The 24,896-nt window shown below is 34.9% G+C and overlaps 1 protein-coding gene across 1 annotated transcript in view; it reads right to left on the reverse strand.

The window, feature by feature from the left end:
* LOC117113642 (gamma-aminobutyric acid receptor subunit beta-like) overlaps positions 1–24,896 on the reverse strand; it is a 35,592-nt gene continuing 10,696 nt past the window's right edge. The window contains exons 2-7 of the mRNA XM_033257046.1: positions 23,299–23,727; positions 22,133–22,224; positions 14,061–14,128; positions 8,566–8,789; positions 1,945–2,027; positions 1–140 (exon numbers count right to left, since the gene is read on the reverse strand). Of these exons, the coding sequence (XP_033112937.1) occupies positions 1–140; positions 1,945–2,027; positions 8,566–8,789; positions 14,061–14,128; positions 22,133–22,224; positions 23,299–23,408 (717 nt within the window). The 5' untranslated portion in view covers positions 23,409–23,727. The remainder of the gene's footprint in view (positions 141–1,944; positions 2,028–8,565; positions 8,790–14,060; positions 14,129–22,132; positions 22,225–23,298; positions 23,728–24,896) is intronic.

Genomic DNA, 24,896 nt, shown 5'->3' on the forward strand with positions numbered 1-24,896 from the left:
CTACTCACCATAGTAATGTGCTTTATTTGTTCGATAGTTAAAACCCAAAAGATCAAACTGGGGCAATGATATATTCTTATCCATTGTAATAGCGTCCGTCTCAATCCAGTTGTAGTCTATATCTCTATCGCTATAAGCATCTGAAAAAAAATGAAAAATATTAAATATATTATTTGTTTAAATCCTGAAATTAATTAATCTTAAAGTTAAATTGACACGAAAGTCGAAAAGGGGAGGAAAAAAGGCAGTTACTTGAAATACGATAAGTTGATCAGAAACTTTGACAGGAGAAGAGTTACATTACAATGTAACGAATGTTAGATAGACTTAGTTGATAATATATTTTTTCGATACTTGGAAAAGAAAAGGATTTACACTACGAAGGACTGTCGCTACAGCAATCGCTACATACCATAGCTCACCCGACGCAATCGAGAAAGCACCCGGATTCGTTTGCAACAAAATCGGCAAAGTTGAACCAGGTTCAACCTGTCCGACCTGTCGGCATCGAATCGTAACTATTGACCAATCATCAGCCGATGTTAGACATGCAATTTGGCTAACGCGACGATTAAGAAGATGGCCAATTTTGATGAACATTTACGCTCTACAGTTAAGCTCGGTTTCCATATTATCGCTACACAATTGCTACAGCGTTTCCACTGCAAGGTCTTTCACTGTTTCCACTACAGCTCCTGCACTGCGTAGCTGTTACCGACGCAATCGGGAATGGTCCCCGATTTATCTGACCAATCAGCGTCGCCAAAAGAGTCGGCAATAATGTATAGCGATTTTTATGGAAACCAGGCTTCGGAGTAGCCTATATCATTGCCTGCATATCAACAGCAGATTTTAAAAATATTAGAGTAGACCCTAAAGTCAAACCTGTTCCATTGGTCACGCTGATTGGTCAGATGAATCATTGAGCGTTCCCGATTGGTACGTACAGCTTGGTTTCCATACAATCGCTACACGCTATCGCCGATAGGTTTCGGTGAAGCTTGGTCGGTAGAGTCACAGAGCCTACGCAGTACAATGAATGCACTGAAAACACTGTAGTGACAGTGTAGCGGCTGTGTGAAATCGAAACGTATAGCACAAAGGTAGGTTTCCATACAATCGCTCAAATTTTCGGCGAAAGTTTCCTACAGTAAGTGTAACTGCACGACAATTGTTGTCGGGAAGGTTGAACCTGGTTCAAATTTGCCAATTGCATTGCAGAAGAATCAGGGTGCATTGCTAGCTGCGATGACGCAATCGGGAAGGCACCCCGATTTGTCTGCAACGCAATCGGCAAAGTTGAGTCAGATTCAACCTTCCCGACAACTGTCGGCGGCTGCCACCGACAGGGTGAGCGATAGTATGGAAATCGAGCTTAAAAAGACAATGTAAGACAGTTAACATTTTTTCTACGATTATAATTATATCCAGTAACTTTCAATCGAAGTTCGGCATTATCGCATGAGGAATCTAGTGGAGTAAAGAGAAGCTGACGTTTAGTGAAATGGGAAAATGCTTGGTTAGGCCCGAGTTCCATTGAATCGCTACACAGTCGCTACAGCGTATTCACTGTAATCCTTGCACTGCGTAGCTGTCCCCGACTCAATCGGGAACGCTACCCGATTCAACTGACCAATCAGCGTCGCCAAAGGAGTCGGCGATAGCGTATAGATTTTTATGGAAACCATGCTTCAGTTATTACACTCGCCGATTTTTTGGTGACAAATCGGAGAGGGGGGGGGGAGGCCTCCATGTTCTATTGGGGACAGCAACATATCCTATGTAGCGATTGCTATAGCAAGATTGTAATAGTTTTCATTATTATTATTATTATTATTATTATTATTATTATTATTATTATTATTATTATTATTATTTCATGGAAAACATGTGACTTAACAACTCTGTACTGTATTATTATTATATTGTAATTAAGACACTCACAGCTTTCCATCCAGAGCATACAATGTTGAATGTCCATCGGGAAGTATTTAAGATCCATTTGGCAGCTTGGCGTTATTGTCAACCTGTAGATATATACATATTCAAAGTACGGTTATAATACAAAAACAAAGAACAGAAACGTAATCTAAATATTATTCTAGGGGACGACCAAAGCGACAATTCAATAAAAATTGGATGGGAATCGATAATATTGAAGTCGAAGAAATAAAACTGTTCAGGATATGAAGAGAATTTTGTTGTGATGTCACGCATTCTAACAACGACGGGAAAAACGTAGAAAAATAACAACCAATTCTGAAGTTTGAACAAAAGTAAAACTGAACACATTCACAGCATACACATCAAATTACTATTTAGATGTATCTCATAAGTCACGTGTTCTGTTAGTAACACTAGAATCCTATAAAGATTAGAAAAACAAAATGTTTCATGATTTATATTAGAGTATTTGTATGTGTTTTCCTTAAGATTGTTACACTGTTGCTACAGTGATTTTAGTGCAATCGTTGTACTGCTCCTGGTACTGCGCACGGTAGCAGTTCCCGACGCAATCGGCCGTCCAATCAGCATCACTGAAAGCTGTCGCGATAGCATGTAGCGATTGTATGGAAAGCAAGCTTAACACATAATAGAACTTTCATAATTACTTATCCCTAAAACGATAAGCATACAATTGGTATTAATGTTGAGTCAAGAAATACAATTTTTGGAATCAATTACTAATGCGAAAAAAGGTTTTGAAATATATAACAAAATGAGGCATGACCATTAACGGCCATTAAACTTAAAACCGTGAGTTTCCTGACAGACTGTCTAGGCCTAATCGATCTTATTTTAGACGCCAGATTAAAAATAACGAAATACTTTTCCAAACTGTTCGTAATTTATGTCCCATTTCATAACCTGTCTGACATGCTTCGTAGGAAATTACAGAACATACACAAATACGTCTTAAATTATAATAATTATATTTGTCAAATTGAGCGAACAGTAATTAAAACAAGTAATTATAGTCGACGTAGGGTACGGTATTCGTTCTCGGTTAGGTAATGATATGACACCATCTGAACGAATGTTTCGAAATTGTCCGCGTTATTATATTAGTGGAAGTGTTTGTCAAAACTGCCGTAACGCGTAAATTAGTTTCACAGCGTTAGATATTCGGCGTGCAGCAAAGCCTGTTAAACCGTGTATGTTACATTTTAAAGCAAATTAACAACAAGACCATGAACTTCAAATACACTATCTTTAATTAACTATAGGTGATTTTGATGTGTCTCGTCTGTGCTAATGCCTCAGGAATGAGCAGATTGAATAATAAAATCTTTAATGTGATTATAAATCCTTGATGTTGTATTGGAAAAGCTGAAATTAAGAATTCTAATCAACACTGATGACGATCACAAATATATTATTTCAAATATCCCAAAAATATGATAGGTCTATATATTAGTAACATTTTATTATTTTGCTTTCCAAAAGATAAACTATTTCAAATAGACTGTGCTCTGCATCCAACAATATGCAGTATTTCTTTGATTTTCAATAAAATATGTTTTATTTAAGCTTATGTAAATGGGGTTGTTGTTTTGTGTTTTTATTTAGCCGGTGTGATGTGCTAAGGACCATTAAGCGTTCGTTGAGTGGTTGACTTACAGGCCAGTCGTTCCCTCTTCTATGATGGTGGGGTCATGTTGGGGTCATGTTGGTGACATAACAGACTCTTAGGAGTTTTATCAGTTTATTTGTATTATTTTAGAATGCAGATCAAATATATATGTATAATCCTTTCGTTAGATTTTTTTTGTCCTAAATTTGTTATATTATACCATTACGTTTTATTCATTCGTTAGTTTAACCTAAATAATTGACAGTAGGTCTACCTCTTAATTGGTACCATCGATAGGCCTAAATGTACAGTATGCCAATGTTATTATTATAAACTTTACGTCAATTATCAAAAATAAAAATATTAAAACAGTTCTGCTTAATATCCACAAACAAAACATAGATAAACGTACTTCACAATTTACGAGCACTATGGGCCTATAAATCAAAAATCAGATGAAAAATGAAACGTACAAAAATGGATGCTATTATCAGCCTATCAGTTACCCACGTTTTTGTTTGATTTATTTGATTATCAGTTATTTTGCAGACTCATTTTTGTTACAAATTATTTTTTCTAGATCTAGCAAAGTGATACAGTACACAAGAGAAAGTAACCGAATACGTAGAGATCTACGAAAAGATAATTACGGGAGTTATATTTTTGACGAATGAGGCTCCAGGTCAATCTAATTATTCTTTGAAAGTGGAGACGTGTTTCATTTATTTAAAAAAATCTAAAAAAGAAATAGAAATTACTGTCGATGTTATCGTATATTTCCCGCTGAAATTGGCCAAGAAATCTAGGACTCTTTTGAGAATGATGTTCCAAGAATGTAGTGCATATTTCTATGTCTCGTGTTTGGAGCCTAGCTGTTACGCGTTTTACTCAAGTAATATGTAAATGAAAAACACATGTTGATAAACAGTATTTACCTATATCCCAATCTAATAGAAAAACCCAATTCCATCATAAATCAGTCACACATAACGATGACAAATGCTAAATTCTGTTTGATTTTGCAATATAAGAAAACACATGTTAGAATAAATTAAACTGATATCGCGAATAAGTCCTTCTCTATTTGTTATGACCTTTCAGTCAAATGTTCACTTTTGTAATTTTTTTTTTTGTATTTGAGTTTTGATTTATCATTTTTCCCTCTTCGATTTTTTTTTTTATAATTGGTCAATATGTATTCATTTTGTTATCCAAACGCAAATAGGACTACATATATTTTCTTCGATTATTAACTACACTTTTTGTATCTGAAACTTTAAATTATAATAGTTGTTGGATATAATTGCTTCATAAATCATAGTAAAACATATAATTATTTCGAAATATTCATCTTCATAGCTACATATTTTACAAATGTATTTATCCTCAATTACTTTCTTCCACTTAACCCTTCAATTTATAACTCAATCATGCCAAAAATACAACTTTGCTAACAATCTTATATTTCAAGTGGTTAATATACGGTACCTGGCGTAATTTAGGCTAATAACAAAAAATAACTCTGTGTATATAATAAAAGTAGGTCTACCATTACTGTATATACATTTGACATAGGATCTAGTCAGACGATTTTACAGTGCTGTTTTAGTGCTGCCCATATAACAGATAATACCAACCAAAGTTTTTATTCGCTTATGTTACCCTAGCCATTCGCTCAATTATTGAGTATCATTAACGAAAGCCTACTAACTACAAGATGCAATCTCTAGCGCCCCCTGGTGAATATTTCTATCTATTCGTGCATGTAATATGGCACAATTTCATTCTGACATTTAAATGTTATACCCATCAATCAACTCTGGGGTGGAGAGAGAAACATAAAAAATAAAATTAACGTGACTATCATCATCAGAATCCTTATTAAGTCCAATAAATAATAATAATATTAGTTTATAGGCCTATATATATATATATATGTATATATATATACATGTATATATATATTATATATAGGTGTGTGTTTGTATATACATATGTATATATATATATATATATATATATATTGTATATATATTTGTCCCCGTCTAGAGCCCAAGTTGACGGTGCTATGAGTCGCCCGAACACCGACAAATATTGAAAGGCTTATTTGGTCAATTTTGGTTTCACAATTTGTAAAAACTGTTTTATCCACCCCAATATTGTTTTTCCCCCACGACATGGAGAGGGAAAAACCTCTGTCCGACGGGGCACTATTTCCCGGCTTCCTGTCCTCCCACCCCTTGTTTTCTGTTACGATTGCTTCACACAATCGTCTGATTTTTCTGTTATGCATAATCACGTGGGTGTTTGCTTATGATTAGTGACAACTTTCTAGGTCAGCACTGATGTAATGACGAAGGTCATGAAGCTAAGCAAAATTAATGAAACCTCTTCGATTAAACTGTACCTGTTCCATCGCGTCTGGAACGCGGCACGCTTAATATCAAGGGTCTAACTTTCCCTTTCATTGACTGGCTAAGATATCAGCATTTCTAAAAGCAATACTGTAATTATAATTCTAAGTACTTCAATGCGCTTGCTATCCCAATTACACAACTTTGTTTCTATATTTGAATAGCACTAAAAGATTGGCAGATGGGCAGCCTATTTGAGCAAGCTAGCCTCTTCTGTCTTCCTGGCTACTATTTTTTTACAAAAAAAAAAACCCATCCCCTGATAAAACGATATCATGACAATGAAGATGATGAGGATGAGGATGATGATGTTGCTGATGATGATGATGATGATGATATTGATGATGATTTTAATGATTATAATTGTGATGCGGGTGAAGGTGAATTTTAGCATCTTATTATAAATAGTATTAGTAAATAGTCTATGTGATTATGAAGACGATGTTTGTGTTGATGATTATAATGGTGAAAATGACGGCATTAATGACAATAGCCATACTACAATGGTCATACTGAGCCAATTATATGATATGATACGATTTGTTATAAGCTGCAGGCGTTTGGTGTTCTGGTTTGACGAGACACGTTATATCACAGACGCGTGTATGCACCTAAATACTCTTTTAACTACTTTCATTGTCACAAAATTGTCCTCACAATTAATGATGTGCGAATCTGATAAAGAAAGGCACATTTAGTGAGTGTAGCTTAGAGCATGTGACCCGCGTTGTTTAAGCCTCCGGATGCAATCGAAACACACTAAGGGTTCGAGTGCAAGAATTTATATCCTCGATAAGACACTTTATCAACTTCTCTATAGCCAGAAATATAAGTGAGTACCTGATGTTACTAACTGATTACTAACTACAAAATGGAGCTGTCTAGGTAAACCTTACGATGTTTTCCCATAATTTTATGTGCAAAAGATCGGCGGTCTTATACGAGTCCCGTGAAGCGCATTATTTTTAAGTTGGGCGCATAAAGACCTCGATTATGCTTATTAAATAGGCATAACTTTCACATCACATAAATATCATATTGCATTACAACACTTAACATTATATAAGACGTATGTACCTGAATACTACCGAACCTCATACATGAAATTAACGCTAATTCCCTCACTGATGTGCCCACATCATGTTGAACATTTTTTAAGAATTAAGGCCAACTTAGACAACGTCGGCCGACGCAGCCCGACGCGATTTGTTGTCGCGTCGGGTCTGTGTGAGTTGAACGCAGACGCGATGGTGTGCGTCGGGGGCAGTCGCGTAGTAGAATATTAAACGTGTTTAATATTTCTCACGACGGCTTAAGACTGTCCCCGACGATAAATCGGGTCGGGCTGCGTTGGCCGACGCTGTCTGAGTTGGCCTTTAGAGTACATCGCTTTGTTGAGTTTGACTTAAAAGCACCAAGCTAATAGCAGGGGCAGCGCTAGTGCTAGTGGGTCCAAGAAGGGTCCAGAGGTCCCGACGGGGGTGCCGCACCTCTGGACCCCTCTTGGACCCACTGTCGGGAAATCTCCAGCAATGTCGTCGGGGAAAAATGAAATCTCGACCGCCGAAAGTTCAATTTAGGGCGCCTTACTAAGCTGTCAAATTTAGGGATTAAAAAATGTTTAGTGGGCGAGCAGTGCTATCGTATGTGTGAGGTGTTGTCTATCGCGAGCGTATGGGTTGCAGTGGTAGTGCAAGATCTTCCCCGACAGGGGCTGGTACATTCGACAGGTGGTTAGTAGCCCCCGACAGGCGGGGCCACTTAACCTGTATGATTTTCCATCAAATTATCCTTTTTAAATAAAGAGATAACCAACACATTTTCCCCGTCGGAGTGGGGAGGTGTTAGGCTTCCCCGACGAGGAGGTGGGGTGTGGACCCCTTGTCGGGGAGCTTGAACCCCTCGTCTGGGAATTCCTGGCGAAGCTCCTGGCTAAGAGTACATTTGCTGTACACCGAATCCGATTTTTTTAGATCGGAAAGCCTAAAACGAATCAGTGTAGTAAGAATATGTATGCTGGCGTTCAGCGCTTTAGAAACAAGTTCTGAACTTTGGTTCAGATCCGACGTGAATGCAGCTTTAATGGTCATTCACACTAATCCGAATTTTCCGATCGGAAGGCTTACCGAACTGATCAGAATATCGAATCATTGTGTTAAAATAAGGAGGCTGGCGTTCAGCGCTTTGGATCACGGTCTGAATTTCGGTTCGGATCCGACGTGGACGCAGATTTAGTGTGTCCGTTTATTGTTAAGAAGGGGTTTTTTAGGGTGTTTATTCGAAGAAAAGGCTATGGTATTTTTGGCGTAAAATGAATACGTATGTGCCCCCCTCCCCAATAATTTCATTGTAAAAGTTGAAGTACAACACATAATGACCATGCAAACCGGGTTAGAAAAATGTAATTTTACTGATGTAGAACATTAAGAAGGTTTAGAGAATGATGTTGCTTCCATTAGATTTGTTTACAGTAATTTAGGGGTGGGCGTGGGGCGTTTATTCGAGAAAAAATAAACGCTTCGGGGCGTTTATTCGAATAAATACGGTACAAGAAGATAAATACTTGGATAAAAATACCTTGTACTATATAGTAGATCACCGTTTGGTTTGATTCGTATAAGAGAATTTTCACTCAATACAGTGTGATAGTTTGCTCTCTTTTCATTGATGAAATACGTATCAGGAACCCATAACTTCTTGACCATTTCGTTTGTCAGTGCTAGATCGTCTATATTTGTTCCATCAAAAGATAACCGGGGGTCACTCCACTGCTGACGAAAATACAAATCGATTGTGTATTCCTGAAAGTGAAGATACAAGAGAGTTATTGCTATATAGGATCTTGTTAGTTCTTGTTTGTATTAGGTGTTTCATATTCAATTATAATGTGTGAATTTTAATGTTATTTAAATTATTTATATTGCGTTCATAGAGCCGATACTATTTCATTGTATGTTTACATGTACATTTGACAATAAATTTAATCTGTATCTGTATCTGTGACTTGTACGAGTCGCACCGGCATCTTTTTTTTTTTTATATAGCCACTTCAGTTACCGCGTATAGGCCTATAAGATGTCGAATGAAGGCCACGAATAAAAGCTTGTATTTCGTCAAATTCAGCACTTCAATAAATGAGTAAGTCATTTTTAAGGGCAATTTTAATAGGCCTACACAGAGGGGTTACATTAAGCAAGAGGACCGACGACGGTTAATCTGCATAATTAGCATTTTAAAAGATCGTTTTGGAAACCTTGATTTTAAAGACACAATTCATCCATCTACTTATCTATTATCTTAAATGACCTTTAGCTGCTTGTGTTGATTTATACGAAATTTGAATATTATCGAGCCATTATATACCTATTCTATCTGCTCATATATCTCTACTGTATTTCTGTGATGTGTATGCCTCACGAATCGTACCTATACTTTAAATGCAAAATAGAGAAATTACTCTAAATGAGGTAGGAATACTTAAAACTGGGTTCACATTTGATGCGCTGAGCCTGAGCGTTCCTATTCTTACAACTTATTCCACTTTCTAATCGGTTCGGTAGATACTTTCAGATCTGAAAATTAGGGTTCGTGAATGCAGATTTATGCTTAACTTCAAATTTAACGTTTTCCAAGTGAAATTTTATTTCCTTTACTCATTCTAATTCTCTCGGGTTTCTATTGGAGTATCAGAAAGAGTACACTTCCGCTGGTTAGGTTATAACTCTTTTTCCAGTCGATCTTGTTAGAAGTAAGACGGAAAGTAGGACTCCAAGCCCAGCTCCAAACGATGTTTTAAATTTCCTTGTTTTTGTTTGGGCTTATGTGTTGTAACTATTGATGACATTGAAGTTGAAAGTCATTGATTGAGGAAGGTGGCTTATGCGCGTTAAGATAAAATAACAACGCAAAAAAGAAAACCAATCTCTAGAGTATAGAATGTTAATCGTCGGCGGATTTGTAGGCCTATTCTTTTCATGTTGACTTTCTATTGGCTGCCATCCAGACTGTACCATATGTTTTGCAACCATATTTTAATGGACATATTTTTGCGCTGTTTTCGGCCTAGAATCACTAAAATAAAATGCTGCATAATCAACAGCAGTTAAATTTTAGCACGGACATTCAAGATGCTATGCAGCCAATAGGCCCAGATGCAGAATTAGGGAGATGCCAATAGGTTTACACGGTTTAATTAGGCCTATATTTGATCTGTACGGTTTGGTGCTTAAAATGGTGTACGGTAAGAATGGCCCCGGTAAAAATGGCCCCGGAAAACATGGCCCCGGAAAAAATGGCCCCAATTGACAGGTAGGTAAAAATAGCCCCAATAATAAAATTCTGTATTAAAACTGACTTTCTATTGGCTGCCATCCAGACAGTACCATATTTTTTGCAACCATATTTTAATGGACATATTTTTGTGCTGTTTTCGGCCTAGAATCACTAAAATAAAATGCTGCATAATCAACAGCAATTGAGTTTTAGCACGGACATTCAAGATGCTATGCAGCCACTAGGCCCAGATGCAGAATTAGGGAGATGCCAATAGGTTTACACGGTTTAATTATATTTGATCTGTACGGTTTGGTACTTAAAATGGTGTACTGTAAGAATGGCCCCGGTAAAAATGACCCAGGAAAAAATGGCCCCGGGAAAAAATGGCCCCGGAAAAAATAGCCCCGGTAAAAATGGCCTCAGTAAAATTGGCCCCAAATGACAGGTAGGTAAAAATAGCCCCAATAATAAAATTCTGTATTAAAATTGATTTTTAAAAATCATTATATGCATTTTTTTAACTGAAATAATTTAGTTTTTGAAAGAAATCTAACATCAAATAAATTGCGATTCACATTTTAATTTTTGCAGGAATTAAATATTCAATGATAAAATATTAAAAGATAAAAAAAAGCCATGAATAACACTTTTATTTTTTTTAAATTTAAATGTCAAAAAATAGCAACAACATAATCAATAAATCAACATAAATCATGCATATATTAATACTAAAATAATTTATTTGTGTCCAATTTCACGGAAGCAGAATCAAAATTTTCCAGAAATTCAATCCTGGTATTGGTAAACCCCACACATAATGGGTTGATATGAACATCAAATTATTATTTTTTTTTTTTTAAGAAAAAGAGAGTTCTACAATCATAATTAAAGGGTTTGGATGGGGTTCGCAGTGTGTTTGGAGGTTTGTGGTGTATTTGCAAGTATTTTTTCATTAAAAAAATCAACATTTTAAACCAAAAAACAGGTTCTTATGAATATTTTAAGTTTTCTTTTTATTGATATACCAAGTGAGTCAATTACAATTGAATTGTTTGGTTTTCTACAGTGTGTTTTGGGAGGTTTGTGGGATAATTACCACAATTACTACCACAATTACCCTACCCTCACAATTACACGTCATTTTAATTCTTAGCATATATTGCCATATTTACATAACTATGTATATTAGTATCTCAGTTTACATTATTTAGTATAGTTTTAGGCACTTAAATTTAGTTGGCGGGGAGTAAAAACCAAGTATGCAATTAAATAAGTTGCTTAAATAAATGTATTCCTAATTATTCAGTTTACTTTAAAAACAATATTTGATTAACAAATACTTCTTTGAAGTAACTCTAAGCAGAACATTTATTGCTAAGTTTGTGAGAAAGTAAGCCTCTCCCTTTTCCAATACGGTACATGGACTTGTGATTCAAACACACAATTGATCCACATGCTTTAACTACTGTTTATTTGCATTGTTTATAACATTTAAAGTTATTCCATTTGATACTTAACAAAAGTGAATTTTGTGGTTGTCTATGAGTTGCATATTTGGTAGTTGAAGTACTGTATGTATGTCATTCCTCTACTTTGTTAGTGGAATAACGTTTTTAAAACTCATTTTTACTATCAAAAGTGTTATTCAATGGCCATTGTTTTCCGATCTATCAGTACATTATTTGCATCTGTTGTGTAACTGTATTTGTTAAAAAACAAATACATTTAGAGAAATTTTAAAAAAATCACATAAATTGATCTTATTTTCAAAGGAAAAAATAAAACTTATTTATGAATTTACGATTTTCACCTCTTTTTTTTTAATTTTATAATTGAGGGCCATTTTTTATTTATTGATTCAATTCTTGCTTATTACAGTAGATATTTGAAGATTTTTAAAAATATATCATTTCTATTACTTTTTCATTGGGGCCATTTTTACCTACTTGTCATTTTGGGGCCATTTTTACTGGGGCCATTTTTACTGGGGCCATTTTTACCGGGGCCATTTTTTCCGGGACCTTTTCTCCTGGGCCATCTTTACCTGGGCCATTTTTACCTACATTCACTTAAAATGGTCGCTCTATAATCTTAGTCTGGCCAATGTAGGCCTACCACCCTAAATGAGAGGGGTGGTTTGGGATCACCAAGGAAAGTTAAAAATGTTACAGGCCTATTAATAACTTTGTATTTTTTTTTAAAACAATACTAAATAACGGATAGGGCCTACTCGTTTAAATTACATCGACATACGGGCCTGACCTCCATTTACGCCCTGGTCAGTGGTCAAGCAGGCCTATTATTTCTAGTGTCTAGACAATTATTACCTCACCACACGCACTTGACCTTGTTCCTTGTTGCTATAATAACCATTCGGATGTACACTCTAGCCACCTGGGTTGGTTACCGTCTCTATTTATTCATTCATACTATTTGACATGTAAAGAGCCGGGTGTCCCGTTATCACACAGGTAACAACATGTACGGTATGTAATCCAAGTGTACAAGATATGGGTCAATCCCCCTGTTAACAGGATGTCTACCGCGAGCAGGACAATATCATGACATAAGAACTCACAAGTACAATCGACTTTGTGTTAGATATTAGCAGGATATAATATTAGTGACGTTACCCCCGCGTTAAATCCTAATCAACTAGCTGCTGCTTCGCCTCAGGTGCAAACATAAGACGAGGATTACAACAGCTGTTAACTTACACAAGAACATAAATGAAGATCACTACAATATACCTCCATAGTTTTAAGACTAATGATAAACTTCGGGTTAAATAATGTGTACGATAATAATGTTATTCTTATATAAGTATTTTACTGTTAAAAACACATGAAGTGATTCAAGTTTATCTTTGTTATAATCATCATCATCATCATCTTTGGTATCGTCGACACATAATCATCACCATCATTATCGTCATTATGATCATCGCCATCATCAACGTTATTATATCCTCAAAGCATTATCATCATCATCATCATCATCATCATCATCATCATCATCATCATCATCATCATCATCATCTTCATTATTTTGTTCTTAATTATCATCATCATTTAAAAAATAATGCTTTTATCATTGAAGCTTAGGGACTGGAGTTGTTTTAGTCGTGAGAAATTTCCTGCTGTGACAGGAATTGAACCCATGACCCTGAAATTAGAAGGCAAGCAGCTTAACCACTAAACTATTAAACTTCACTCCATTATCATTATCACATCATCCTCACCATCATCATTATCACCATCATCGTCATTATCATCAGTATAGACATCATAACTATACTTCTATTCCCCAAAAGTATAGGTGTATGCAAGGGGGAGGGGTCTTGAAGGTCGTACGACCCCACAAAAATTTAAAAAGGTCCATATTTATTCTAAAGACATTTTTTTCTAGGGCCTTTTCACAATGACATAAATTAAAAGCATTGATGAGATACCAGCAATGAGTCCAAAGACCTTGCCAATTGCGTGACGTAATCTATCTCAATTCCAAGGAATGAACGTCCTCATTCTGTGTCAATTCGGCAGCAATTTCTATCTTTTTTAATTGATTGACATTTTAATCACATCTTGCTGTTATTTCATTGTGAAAAGGTCCAATAAATTATGATCACGACCAACTCAGAAAAAATCCTGGGTACTCCCCTGTCGAAGATAATGATGTTGAAAACCAAGATAACAATGATCTTTTTGTTTTCTAATGCGGGCTGAACCTTTTAGAATTTCTAATTTGTGATTATCGTGAAAATCGTGATAATCGTATTGAGAGGATTGGTACATTACCATCCCTGTCTCGGAGACATCTCCCATGCTATAAATATACATACTGACGTTCACTAATACTTCATCATCTGAAAGAAAGAATATTAAAAACATATATTTTGATTACAGTTCTCAATTCGTTAATATATTCTGAGGGGTATAATAATAATAGTAATAATAATAGTAATTAAGAAGAAATATTAATTTTTGTTTAACCAATGTAAAGTAACAAATATTAACTTCCTACGCTTCGATCACTACCAGTGATCCTTGTCAAGTGACGATGTTGTTCGAAATGTAGAAAGGTAATTTTGATATTTTACATAATAATAATAATAATTATTATAATTATAATAATAATAATGGTGTCGAGGATGATGATGATGATGACAATGATGACGACGATGATGATTCACTACCGTACATTAATAACATCAGCAACAGATATAGGGACGGAATACGCGTGAGCTTTTAAGCCTATGGTTATAAAAATAAATAAATAGATCGACTTGTACAGTAGTACAATTTAGACTCGTGTACACAAACGTAAGCAACGCACTACACCACCTTAGTTTCATACGAAAGAAACTGGGAAGCGTTACCGTAACGTCATTGTGTACCGTGTGAACCAATTCGTGCGTTTGCGCGCCACCTTACTCTTCTCTCAACCGAGCCTTGAAATATGTTAGGCCGTGGCTACGTATAAACGTTCAAGCTCAAAATGTGTAGCAAAATCTCTCTGGTGTCAGGATTACAACTAGCAAGAACGAGTATTGTACTTCTTGAGTACGTGTGTGCCTACGGCCAACAGATACGATATACGTTGTTAGCTCGCTAATGATCAATAGCGAACACTGCTTTAATATTAACATGGTATCGGAAATCTGAATCAGGCCAAATACATTTATGTGAGATGTGAGTAGGAGATCATCGTCTGCACGCTACCAATACACGACCTATGATGCTCAATTACTCGGACGGTTAGGATCAGTAATTATCGAAAACCCATCAGATAGGCTATTTCATTTCTATGTACGGGAGCTGTTATGTTGATTAATAGTACATTTCTATATTATCATAATGTCACAATGAAGTTCATGACACATGTAGTGTGTAACTATTATATCCCTTGACCATGACCGATGTAGCAATAAACCACTCCGCCTTTCTGGAACGCAAACAAGCAACAAATTCATATGATCAAAGGCGGCAAAAGCAATGTTCTCATACATTCTCTTACAAACCTTAGTGTCAAAAATTACTCCTAATAACAAACTGAAGAATGATCTCTGGTAATAGAGAATATGTTACTCTAAGCTATTCATATTTTACTGGCTTATTAATAGTTAATATTAAAGTAACACTTTTTAATATCTAACATGGCTTTATACAAAAATACAATATCGTTGGTCCCGTGTGCAAAATGGCCCGAGTGCACTAAAGAACGTTGTACTCTCTTCGGAAAAAGGTAGGAGATTGTCTACCGGTGTACTGCCATTCACCACTAGATCGACACCAAGGGAAACAAATCTTTGGACTTTGTGGGTTGTCCTTGTTGTGATTTACACCAAAAATACTCCTGCGATCTTTTGCACATTTTCTTGAATATAAATGACTCTGTTTATCCGTGAAGGATGTGGTAATACTGTTGAACGTACAGTATTTTGATATGCATTACACATATTGCTTTTTAAATACATTTTGACAGATATTTAAAATAGTGTGTATGGCGTAAATCTCCCTGAGGCTTCCCTGATTGGCTATCGCAGATCACTGTACTTCACCAATCTTGATTCAGATAAATGTTATATTTTTATATCACATTTGAGGCGATGATAATGATGATGATGATAATAATGATGATGATCCAAATTTAATAATTTTTGTGAAACGACCGATTTCTCCTAAATATGATAGTTCTGTCGCATCTTAAACATTTGGACAGTTTCATATACTTTATGTATTCTTCTATACGTTAAATGGAGAAATCTAATACCGGATGTCAGTTAAAAATATAATACATTACCAAGGCTACTCCCGAGAAACATATCATTTACGATGATTATAAACTTCAGTGACACAATAAGGAAGAATAATTTATAGTATGAGATTACATTGTAAAAAATGAAGGTCGGTGACAAAAACAAATATACAGCCTATTTTAGTTAAAAACGTGAATCAAGGTTATATTATGGTGTTGATCTACAGTATAGAAATATATAGAGAGTTAAATAGACGGTGGGCATTCCTAAAGTACACATATTACGTAACCATTATACTCTATTGTATGGGAATCCAGTCACCCTCTATATCAGGGAAAATACGCGAATGTGATAATGGCGCCCAAAATTTAACATTCAAATGTGCGTTTCGATGTTCTTATAATAATTCTAAGGCCGAGTATTTGACAGGTTGGCTAATGGCAAGCGCCGCCTCTTAATGGCATGGTGATTTAGTATAACGCGCACTATAAGTTATTTTAAAACTCCATGTACCATGTAGGCCTATCTGGACTGCGCATACAAATCGTTTTGCCGCTGCATAGGCCTATACATGGACAGCACCATTAAGCTTGGGTTTACATTAGTGAAGTTTATACGCGATGACGTAACAAGCAACGCTTGTTTAAATTGTCTAGTGTGAACCAAACCTCGCCTTACTTCTGCTGCAATAAGTATACAATAACCATCATACGTTTTTGACGTTGTTGTGCCTATAAATATTTTCTGCAGTCCTAACTAAGCTTTGAATGCTAAATTGTGTTCCTTTTATTCCCTAATCATTATTATTATTTGTATTTTACTTTCAAGGAGCAGAAAATATATAAATTGCCCTTAAGGCAATTTAATTAATAATAAAAATATAATACAGTAAATGGAAAACTGAGAGTTACGATTTATGATTTTCTTGTTGTGAAGTCATTTCAGAACATGTAAAATATTACATAGATTTATTTTGTATGTGAATTTATATAAACGATGTTAACACTTGGGACCGGGAAACCCACCTGTCCTCAATGTCGGATTTGCTCATTTCGTGTGATCAATTAAGCGTACAATTTGATTTACTACAGGTGTTAGTACATATCAAGCTTCATAAATAAGTTTATGAATATAAATATTTGACATACTTTTTCATTCTCACAAAAAATAAGTCTGCCTTGAACAGAAACTTAAATCTACTACGTTCGCACGCTCAAAGTTTAGTGATCACTCGAGAAGATCTATTTTTTATTATTTACTTTATATAAGACACATACTGTAATGACTCGAGGCTATGCGTTGTTTTTTGTGTGACAGAAAGTTTGAAAACACTAATTGTACATATTCCGTATTGAAGAATGATTTAGGATTATATTTCGACGATGTACAGTACAGTATTGTCATATTATTTCCACAGTAAATTGCATTGCAGCCAAAGCCTGAAGCAGTTATTTATGGCTCTAAATAAACTGAAGTATCAAATATATTTCTTTTGTTATCAAATTGTTGTTGTTGTAAGTGTGTATTCGCCTACTGTATCTTATTGAAAATAGACAAAAAGTTTAAACATTTTTTGTTGTTTTTGAATTGTCATAATTGTTGTATGACACAATAATGTTAAATTATGCGGCTTGGGTATAGGTAATTAATATGTCTTGATGTAATAAAAAGGGGAAAATAAAAAAAAAAAAAACATTCACTGTGAAAGATCCACACATTCTTGTCCCGCTTTCGGTGACGCGTTGAAAGCTAAACGCGTAAGATCCTAAACACATGTGATTGTCTACAGACGTTTAGGTTGTACACGTGTCACCGAAAGGGAGGGACAAGACACATGTTTTTTTTTATACGATCCATGCTGTTTTTACAGTGTACTGTTTATATAATATTAACCTACGACCTAGGATTAGGAGGCACACAACACCAGTACTTTATTCTCTTGCCAACTAATCCACAATATTTGTCTGTTTTGTGTTATGCTTTTGTGATATGGATTTGTCATAGTAACGTAACGAGTAATTTATCAATTTGATCCCGTGCGTTAAATAGGCCCATTAAATATTTTTCCATTTAATTCCTAAACGTGATCTTCTGATTCAATAATTTAGCTTGTCTTTCTTAAGGTTATGTGTATATTGTAGACACTTGTTTTATTTATTTTTTTTTAGATCAGTGGCAGGCTGATTTTCTTTTATAGTGGTTAATTCGAAACAGATGCGGTTATAGGGAACAACTTTCACGTACAGGTAGGGGAAAATACCACCTCAGCGCCAATATTGTTGGGAGTGTGGCAAGAAAATTTATGATTATGGCACCTCTAGACGGTCGGAAATGTCACTCTCACACTAAAATTTGAATTTAAATTCCTTTTCTTCTCTTTTCTTTCTTTTGAAATTTTGAAAAAAAAAAAAAAAAAATCTGCACTCTAGATTCTCCTACTAAGCCACTAGAAATTTTCCTACTACAAAAATATCCACTCACCAGTGGTTGGGGCTGGGGTGAACACATTTTTAACATAGATACCTATACATTTTCTGAAAATTGCACTTTCAGACTCAAAAATAAGTTATGAAAGCAGTGTTTTTAGCAGAATGCATTTTAAATCAATTGTTTTATTTCTTTTTTGACTTTAAGCGCCTTGGGACTATTTACTGATTGTGTAAGGCGCTATACAAATACAACTACATTAAATTAAATTACAGTAGCATGCCTCGAGCCTGCTGGTGCCGCAAATGGTTAGACATCGCATCATAGAGTGTCCCACTTAATCCATTGTACCCCATTAATCTACCCCCTCCCCACGCTACACGCAGAAAAAGCCACGCTCTTGTAAACTTTGCTAGAGGGGTGTCTATGTGGTGTTGCTCTAAACAGAAAAACATTTTTTTCTAAAAATCGGCCGGAAAATGATTTATTTCAGTAACGTTTCGCGGGCCAGATCAAAATCTTTGGCGGGCCGGATTTGGCCCGCGGGCCTGGGGTTGAATATCGAGGTTTATAAGATATAGATAAGAACTGAAATTACATTAAAAGCTCATACTACATTATAAAAACTTTAATCTTAGGCCTATGTAAAATCAACACTAAAAATATCATGAAAAAGTCAAGTATTAGGACTACATCTTAAATTAGTCAAGTATAAAAAAAACAAAAACTCAAGCATTACATCAAATATAAGCTATAAGGACAATCAACATTTGGTCAAACACAATAACTTGCCGTATCACAGTACGACAGAAATAGTAGTAGGAAAGAACTCCAAGATGAAGACCGTGTAACTCATAACAATGACATTTATTTTATATCCATATGATACTGTATATATATATATATATATATACATATATATATATATATAATAATATCATATGCATATATATGTGTGTACGGTGTGTGTGTTGGGGGTATGTGAGTGTGATACATGTTTGAAGTGTAAGTTTATCACCCTCATTTGTGGATATGTGATTTACAAGTTTGTTATTACAATTTTAGAGTTTATTTATTTGAAACAAGAACACAGAATAGGGCATAGGCATACTTATTGTTTTTTGATCAATAAAAAGAGCTTTGAATGGCATGAACTATTACATGCATTCATTAATAGTTTCTCTTCAAAATCATACATGACCGTTTATTATACTAAGGATTGAAATAAACAGTCTTTGGCTTTGAAGGCGCAGAAAATGTATATTTATGTTTCAAAAATGCTTAAGTTTGATCATAAATAATAACAAAATCGATAGAAATATCGCACGGCCTTTTGAACCTGCAGTCCTATCTTGGAACTATGGCGTTTTTTTACTCTAAGAAACAGAAATAATTTATCTCGGTGTTGTTCATAAACTACAGTATCATAATATGGTGTTCTATAAGTATGGCTCGTTGAGTAAGTTTGGATGCAATGGCAAATTGATAATCATTTTGGGCCTATCGATTGGTTGAGCCGTAGAGGAAATTAGGGGTTTGAGACCCCCGTTTTCATTTTATGTTCCTAGATAGAACCAAATCAGGTGCACAAGTTGTTGGTGTGTATTCCATGCCATTGTATCATTCGGAAGCGTATGTTTCGCATTATAGATCTAGATGTGATGTTAATTGCAAGGCTTGAAAACCAAACATAAGAACAGATAAGACAGCATCTATTTAAAATACGGTATATAAATTGGCAGATACTGTAATAATTATGGAGAAATTTATACCGCGCTATTTTTTTAGATATAAGAAACGATGCAATTGAAAAAAGTCCATACGAGCAAAATAATTGACACTCCATGGTGCAATTATTTCGTACATCACAGCTAACATGTATACTAGGAGTACGGAAAATGACCCGAAAATATAAATACAACATGAAATTTAATATACCAATGATAATTTAAAAGAAATGAGAGCTGGCTATATTCTTAAAATATTCATGTTGTTCATTTAGATATGGCTATCACAATGTTTCAAATTTAACTAGAACTGGCAGTGTGAATAGATAACGTATGCATGTTTCAACGCACAGAAACGTGGAAACAGGACAGTGGAGATAATAAATATTACGGTTTACAATTGCAGTATTCTAAATGAATCTAAATTCAAATGCAATCATTAACTCCAATACTGTTGTTTCACCAATGCAAACATATAAAATTTTTATGTGTGAAAGTATATAATTAATTTCAGTTGCGCTACCCAAAAGGATAAACGACCGACCTATTTTAGAATGTGAAATTTAAATTTGAATTCTACTCATTTGTCTTAACCAGAGTGAACTTGGCCGCCCTGGAAGATATTCAACACTTTGGATACCTTACTGCCGTTTATGATATTCGGCCTGGAGAACAACCTGTCAACCATTGGTGGTCGTTCCCTGGTACAGCGGTGTTCAGTCCTACCCCAGCTTGTTGTCGCGTTTGTTCATGAGTTTTCTTGCTTAACATGTTTTAGGTTTATTGGAATTTGGCATGCTCCATTCACACATAGCCTTCTGCATAGATATATCGTTTCACTATAATATCTATTACAACACATCCATCTCAAACATATGCTTCAGTTACGTTGAGGGGGAAAAAGGAAAACAACAATCGGAATAAACCTTGGTCTTTCTAATGAAAACATAATCACATTGATTAAACCATAAACCATTAAACTAACTACGTAAAGCAACAGGGGAATTTAGACAGAGGAACAAAAGCCGCACAACTCAGATCGCCAGAGGGTCCCAGATTGAGCGCTCACAGGCACATTACTCACAATCTCTCTAATGATAGGCCTACAGGTACAGCATTTAAGTGCTTTCAACTACAAACAACACTTGCAGTCGAGACTGTATATAATGGGGGTAATGTCGATTTACTACTTATACTTACTAATATTTACACCAACAACAACTGTAACAACAACAAAAGGCACTGTACCATGGAGTAAGACCTATTTTTATACTACTAGAAATACTAGTAATTACTCAAATATTAATAATGCTATTGTCATTATTATTAGGCCTATATTATTATTATTATTATTATTATTATTATTATTATTATTGTTAATAATATTATTATTTTAATGATGGTACAAACAAAATGATATATAAACACGATTTTGGACCCCATTGGAAATAAATTCTTTCTTTTCGAATTTATATTGGTTTCATATGTTTTAATGTTCAATGCTTTTGTAATTTTATATGTATTGTTATTCTGTATCATACTAAGAACCGAATAAAATAAATCAAATCACTTAATAATTATAACAAAAATAACTATCGTTACAAACTATCATTAACAATAAAATAGCACAAGTATATTCTATATTCTACTATATGACGATACTAATTAACGCTTTCGCAAAAAAATATTTTACTTTAATAATAAGCCATACAATAGGTCTCTTAAAAAGGCAACTAGCTGAAATTTCCACTACGAACAATAAACATAGATTCGATTCATCTACAATGTGTTGTTATGAGATTTTATTTCAATGCAGTTCCTAGCAGTAAGCAATATACTTTGCATTGATTTCTTCAATGGTTGATATGTTCTTTGTAAACTATAAGGCCATAATAGTTCCGAACAATGCCGATCCTAACTCGTGCAATCAATAAGAATACAATATTCTGTACATTACCTCCGTAGTTTGGTCGCAAGCCTTGGTCATATTCATCCAACAAGGAGCTGAGTATCATCGATACATTTAACATCAGGAAGGTTTCGCCACCCCTATCAAAACAAAATCATATGTCGGTTAGAATTAAGAAGTCCATCGCGAAAAAGCACTTGTAATTTAGTTCTTATCGTTAAAACGCTAAGCGTCGACGTTTCAAATACGGCGTTAGAAAATATCTGAGACACCGCAATCGGAACAGGTGAGTACGATAAAAAAAAATGAGCCCAGTCTCAATGCTACTTACATCCTGACAACAGTGATAATTTGTCAATCAAGAGGATGCTTGGCTGCACGAAAGAAACCTATTATTCCTTGAGCAAACTCGTATGATCATGGGAGATCTTCTCTGTACGTTAACAACACTGCGCGAACCCTGTTAGCGTGTGGTGGCGCTATGGATACACAACCTCCTTGTCAATCACCCTAAACAGGCCACCCTGCTCCCCTACTCGGGGTTGTATTTTCATTTAATCTACTATATTATGACAAGATATATACAACTTTCTTGGTTCTTTTATAACTTCTCTTGGTGGAAAAATATCAGCATTGTGACCCAAACACGTATTAGATATAATAGCTAAGGAGTCTCGTTAACACTCTTTTAAATCAACCCGACTAAACGGTGACTATAAAGCATTTGTGACGTAGGCGTCGATATTGCCCGGGTGATTCATCTCTCTTGTTAATATTAATTTGCTTACAATCAAAATCAACCATAGAATAATAGTTTTACTACGATCATTCCATTTCTGTGATATGCTTGACCTACGGAATATTTTTTGTTATCTCATTCACGAACTGTATTGTTCAATCAATCTGACCGATCGCTGCTATTCATGTTGGAAACATCGACAGCAAACCAATTACCGTCATTATGACATTATCTAACCGCTGGGTAAATGCGACTTGCTCAGGAAGTCAAGTGTCTCAGCCTAGTATATAAAACTAATGATTATGATTAGGCCCACAAGTTAAACGGCGATTCTTCTACATATTGTTTTTATTAGTAATTGAGCACATTATAGACACAGAACAGACCCCAATTCAATCAACATACATCACTACTACACTACACAATAATAGTTTCCTGCGATTCAATTTAGTACTGTAAGTAAGATAATCATTACCTGAGTTCTTTCGATGGAGGTGGCCGAGTTTTGTTCTTGGAGGACGAAGCAAGGCACGGTATGCCTATCCCAGAAAGCGTTATGATCAACACAATTACGGCGAGCTTCATTGTATACGTGCTTCGTCTGCTAGCGCAAAAGCTGGACTGTTGTGAAGAAATCTACGTAGTAGAACCGTAATCCCACACTTGGAATATATATTCAGATCAATATCCATGCACGGGAAACGACACCGCCTGTCACAGCAACCCTGGGTTTAATATCTCCGTACGGGACTATTGTCGTGGCTAAAGCAACTCAGCAAGCTGGGCTATGTCGTACACAGAACTGAAGCCACGCTCGTAAAGAACGTTGTATATATGGACAAGAAGCAATGTTTCTCATTATGAAGTTAAATTGACGAAATCGACGAGTGTTACAAGAAGAGACCTAGAAAAAAGATCCCTCGGTTATAATAAGTTCCAGCTCCAGGAAAAATGCGATATGTAACACAGACGGGCTGACGGCAAAGGTTAACTATACTGATGAACATGTTAATAAATAGGTACATCTTGACGATAGGATACCAATAACTATAACAATATAACCGGTAATTAATCAATCGGTTTATTTTTAATGTGCATTCCTTTAAGTTAAGGATTAGTTATTAAATAATGAAGTAGGCTGTGGTGGCGATATTTCAACAAGTTTGTTCTGTCAACCGATTTGTTAATTGCTAACCAAGTGAAACATTATAGAATCAGTAGGACATTCAAGAATATCACACTGATGGGTCTCAAATTACAACCAATGGGGAAAAGACTGTTAATAACTAAAATAGGTGGAAAATAGTATTAAAAAAAATGGGAGATTTGTATTAATTACTAACATACGCGTGCATAATTCATAGTTGAATTTACGATTAAAGTATGGAACTCATAAACTTGTTGAATCTACGTAAGTTTTATTATCCTGCCATGTACATCCATCAATCATATAATATTTTACCGACCAAGCAATAACTTGGTGAACATTTTTACCCTGAAAAGCAATATCCGTTCCTTATTACACATCGCCATGTTGTTGACAGTGACATTTATATTGACAATAATTACAGTTGCAAGAGTAGAACTGCATAGTAATTGCAATACCTACCATTATAACCAAGATGATTTTTTAATAGTGTTCATATCGAAATAGTAGAATTGATGTCATATTTGCTACTAAATACTTTTCTGCCATACCAGAAAGACAATGAATCGGAAAATAAGATGATTTAAACAAATGAATAAGTGTGATTATATATCGGTATGTTCGCAACTGTGATTTTTTGATAAACTCATAAACTCGTATATACAACATGATAATATTAGGACTAAGGCCATATTAGGTTGATTCACAATACGTACGGTATACCTAGCTTCAGACACACAAAATAATGTATAGGCCTATAATATATACCGGTATAGGCTTATACATTTTTTAAATATATATTATATTATATTATATTATATTATATTATATTATATTATATTATATTATATTATATTATATTATATTATATTATATTATATTATATTATATTATATTATATTATATTATATTATATTATATTATAT

Source organism: Anneissia japonica, unplaced genomic scaffold (assembly GCF_011630105.1).
Source record: "Anneissia japonica isolate Jap-2015-1 unplaced genomic scaffold, ASM1163010v1 scaffold1665_len535045_cov187, whole genome shotgun sequence".
Lineage (NCBI taxonomy): Eukaryota > Metazoa > Echinodermata > Crinoidea > Comatulida > Comatulidae > Anneissia > Anneissia japonica.